The sequence below is a fragment of the Triticum dicoccoides genome, chromosome 5B (genome assembly GCF_002162155.2).
Source record: "Triticum dicoccoides isolate Atlit2015 ecotype Zavitan chromosome 5B, WEW_v2.0, whole genome shotgun sequence".
Classification (NCBI taxonomy): domain Eukaryota; kingdom Viridiplantae; phylum Streptophyta; class Magnoliopsida; order Poales; family Poaceae; genus Triticum; species Triticum dicoccoides.
In genome coordinates, this window is record NC_041389.1 from 407,104,244 (window position 1) to 407,108,946 (window position 4,703).

General features: G+C 43.0%; 1 protein-coding gene across 1 annotated transcript in view; it reads right to left on the reverse strand.

Annotated features, from left to right (window-relative positions):
- Positions 1 to 202: 202 nt before the first annotated feature.
- The window catches only part of LOC119309555 (glutamate receptor 2.9-like), a 5,321-nt gene continuing 820 nt past the window's right edge, over positions 203 to 4,703 (reverse strand). Inside the window, exons 2-4 of the mRNA XM_037585537.1 lie at positions 2,697 to 3,985; positions 1,855 to 2,562; positions 203 to 1,075 (exon numbers count right to left, since the gene is read on the reverse strand). Coding sequence (XP_037441434.1) covers positions 461 to 1,075; positions 1,855 to 2,562; positions 2,697 to 3,985 — 2,612 coding nt within the window. The 3' untranslated portion in view covers positions 203 to 460. The remainder of the gene's footprint in view (positions 1,076 to 1,854; positions 2,563 to 2,696; positions 3,986 to 4,703) is intronic.

Here is a 4,703-nt window from a genome sequence, read left to right on the forward strand (position 1 = left end):
CTTTCCTGCTGGCAGGGGGGTTTCCTTTTACGGGTGTGTGCCCTGATTCACTACCTGGCCAACGGGTGCCACCGAGTCGCGTCCTTACATGTCTAGATACATCAATATTTTGACAAATGGAAGGCATGTATTGTGGAACGGAAGGAGTACTTTGCATTTGATAAAAACAAAACAAGTACTGAAAAATAACATATGTGGCACCTGACAAAACGACGTCATTCGATAATCTCTTCGAATTTTGAGGGGGTGAGAAAACCAGCATACAGGCTAGCACTTCACAGGTTCTTCAGAAACCACTAGCATCAGAATCCCTTCCTCGCAACTAGCATCAATTGCCAATGTGGAAATGCACATCAAGCATTGCGGTTCAAAATAGATAAACTGTAAACATGTACAGATAGCTAAATGAATAACTACATTACATCGGACAGTAAGTTATGCGCTCGTCAAGTACAGTAGTTCATTCCATGCTTATCTGCCTCCTGCGAATCAAGCTCCCACTCCGAGACAAGGAAGCTGCTCTATTTTGCTCTCTCTCAGAATGCATGTAAGCAAACGACAGCGGTTCCGTGTCCTGAACTGAGAGCTCCCTGCCTGGTGTTCCTTCTCCTTCCGGTGGGCTTCCTGTATCCGTGTCTGACAGGTGCTCGACAATGTGATTAGGTATGTGTATGCTCAGTGGGGTCTCAACTGCACCACCAGCATTTTCCGCTGCGGCTTCATCTTTATCTGGAGTGTTAGAAGGACTATCGTCCCCATGGAAGAGCTTGGAGAGAATGGCAGGCCATCTGCGCCATGAACTCTGACTGCTGTCACTGCTGAATTCATGTCGGTTGTTATAAATGGTTATGGCAGCGTGCAGGATTAATGCCAGCACTGAAGATGCTCCGCTGATGATGAACAGCCCCTGAAAGCTGTGCAATGTAAGGCTACTTGAAGTTTGGGAGTCATCTTTGTCGGGGCATGACGTATCGCCATACAAGTCTTTCTGCATCTTAACCATTCTGTCATCTGATGCGAATTTCAGTATTCCCCTCGAAATATCAGGTGTGAGTGGAGAGCCTCGAGGAAATGCCTGCAGAGTTAGCACACAATAGAGTATCAGAAAAGCCTTCACTAGTGGTATACATGCCAGGCATAGTGCTGAGCGAGTTATATTATCATTAATTTACACCAGCCCAAAATAACGATGAGGCAGTAATATTAATCACTCATGCAAAGCCCTTGGTAAGGTGTGGCAATCATATTGATCATAATATTCCATCGTTCTGATTGAACTTCAGAAAGTCTAATATGAAGATAAGGTTTAAGTAAACTAGATGAAAACCTGATCAAGTAAATAGATTTATCATGTTACTGGATACTTCAATAAGCAAGCAAGTCTTCTACTCCCTCCATTCATAAATATAAGATGTTTTGGATATTATCAATATCAACTACATACAGACTGAAATGGGCTAACAAATACACTAAAATGTGTCTATATACATCTGAATCAGAAAATCTTATAATAGTGAACGGAGGGAGTAGTTCCCAATAGAAAACCAATAAAATCAGCACCACATTCCACAGAACACGATCGTGCATTTTAGGTTCTTGAGAAAACAAATCTAATCTTGCAGTTGTCCTTTAGCAAGTTCACATAAGACAAATTTACGAATTTCAAAGTACAACTCAAACATGAGCTGAAACTATAATCTTAATCAAAAGTTTAAACCGATGGTATTTTAATATACAAATTTGGGCTACTAGAAGGATCCTGCGGCAAATTAGCAGCGAAAATTGATTCAGCATCTAGGATTTAACCATGTCAAAAATGAGCTACTGTTCAACAACTGCAAAAATGTTACTCACATAACCAAATCCATCAAACTTGTAGGTTGGTCCAACCATTGTGTACTTCTGGCAATACTTTGAAAGGAACACCTTAAGGTATGGTATCTCATCAACAATGACGGCAACTTTTCCAGTTGATAACGCTTCATCGTATTCCACAGGGGAGTCAAAGGGAATCATTTTTGATTCATCAATTTTCAACCTTTTCAAAAGCCCAGGCAAGAAAGAATCATTGAGGTAGCCAACATTGCCCCCATTTCTGATAACTTCTTCTAAATTTGTGACTGTTGGCTGAAGTTGCTCCACTGTAAGGATCGAGCTTAAGCTTGCAGTATAACTCTGCTGCACTATTAGCACAACGAAAAGCCAAACAACTATTGCAATTCTTGAGAAGTTGTTCAGGATCTGCTCCCTGTGAGCAAATACTAGTGTTGAGAAGGAGAAGTAGAAGACTGATCCAATTTGACTGGTTGGGGAACCTCGGAAGTCTTGATTTATTCTATGCTCAATACTCCAGACTACAAAACCTGTGAAGACAAAGAAGGCCCCAGTTCCTAACCATAGGTCAGCTGTCAAAGGTCTTAGGAATGTCCATGCAGTCTTCTGTCTCCGGTCCTGAACTGGAACCAACATGCGTACCCCTGACTCCGTGTAAGGAAGAGTAAAGTCCACATAGGAAGAACGGTTGGCCAAGATTGTTATATCACCTACAACTGCATCATATCTCTGCCAGCAACACATAAAAGTAAGTTTGATTTTGTTTAAGGGCGAACAGGTGCAGAGATATAGTCTTACATGTCTGCATACTAAAGACCAATGATCAATGAAGCAGAATGGAACAGAAAAAGGACCATGCATACCTTAAGATAAACTTCGTAGACAAGCTCATCATAAGTTCCGTTACTCGATCCTTCCCCATCTCCAAACTGCAAATAGCGACGGGGTACTTCATAGGATAATTCTTTAACTACTGCCTCAAATACATCGACGCAGAACCCCGTGGCTTTACCATTTTCAAATCTTACAAATTCTTCAAACCCAGGTTTCACAGGCATGCCTATTTTGAGAGTTTTATTCGTTGGAAATATCCAGCCTCTAGGTGCAGTTTCATTATTTCCTGGCCATATGATGGTGTTAAGATCAGACTTCATTTTTGGACTACCAGAGATGCCAGATCCTGGAGTCCAAAAACCGACTTCTCTTCTCTCCTGACCAACAATGTTGACTATTGTGTAGTTTGATGATACTAACTGCATGTTTTCAATGTGAAATTTCCCGCTGATGCCCAAAAAATTGACCTTTAGGAGTGCATCTCGCAGTTTTTCAGCAGGTTTTGAAGTATCTATTCTGTCAAAGTCAGTGGAAGCATTCTTTATTAAAGACGGCCCAAAGTCTGAATTCACATATCCAGCCTTCTCTGCTGCTAATGCTAACGCCCATATGGTATCATAAGCATAGAGGCCAGATACTGTGAGCTCACTTAATGAGGTGCCTGGATTCTCTAATCGATACTTCCTGCGCCATCTCTGTCTAAAGTTTTGAAGTTCCACGGTATCTTGAACATGAGGTTTCACCCCAAGAACTCCTTGCATCACATCAAGTGCCGGCGAACCAACCACATCAAAGATATCTGTCAAGCCATACGCGGTAATCCAGACAAAGCCCTGGCTCATCATCCCTTCCTGTTTGGCAAGCTGAAAAAACTTATGCGCTAAAGTATGCGACATACGCACAACAAATACGCTTGTCCAATTCCGTTTCAAGTTTGAGATAGCTGTCTTCATATCATCCTCTGTAGCTGAAGGATGGATCTTGCACCTGTATGAAACACGAGTGTCGACTTGTTTGAGGGCATCAATAAGGTCGGGAATGAATTTGATATTGGTATCATCATCATCCTCATAGACAGGGACAACTTCCCTCCAATTGTATTTCTGAACAAGTGAGGCAATAGCCTCTGCTTGAGAGGAGTCATTCCATGCAGTCCGGATGAAGTATGGTGTTAGGCCCGATCGTGACGGGCAATCTGCGGAGAATGAAATTATCGGAACCGTTGATTTGTTCCCCAGCTCCGCGAGAAATTTAGCCTGAGTTGAAGTCTGTGGTCCAACAATCGCTTGCACTCGGACATTTTTCAGCAGATCAATGCCTGTAATCCTTATGCATCTTAGAAAGAGATTTCGCAACAAATTAATGCTTTATACTATCAAGCAAATGCAAGGAAACTGTAGGCATGTACATATCAGTACTGGAACTTTTTAATGGTTCTCTCATTGATAACACATGGTAAATTGATTGAAAATCTCTCAGAATAGCAATGTCAGATCTACCCTAACTAACAGCACAAGTAATAACAAATTCACAGGTGCATTTTTCCTTGAAAAAAATAAAGAACAAGTTTGATTGACGGCCCTAGTTTTTCAAGTAAATCGGGAAAGCGTCAAACTCGTATGCTCCAGTTCCAAATCAAACTTGTATGCTCTAGTTGGGGCTCGAGGGCTAAGACATTCCAAATTACTTGCCGCGACGAGCTGGGGGCCGGAGAAGAAGGGGTACCTTCTCTCTATGCCAGATAGGGCAGCGTGACGGCGTCGCGAGAAGCAAGACAAGGAGCCGACTAGCCGAGGGCGAGGCTAGCAGAGCTGCCCCGACCGCCGACGGGGAAAATGGCAACGGCGCCGGCGCCGGCGCCACGCCGATGAGCCGATGGGCCAAACGAGGGTTCGGGGCATAGAGAAATTGGGATGATTCTAAAAAAAACACTCATGCTCGGGCCACAGTAGAAGATTCGGCCCATATTTCAGCCCACGCCCTCCGTCTTCCTCAAAGCTCCGTCTTTCCCAGTTCTCAAAAAAAAAAAGCTCCGT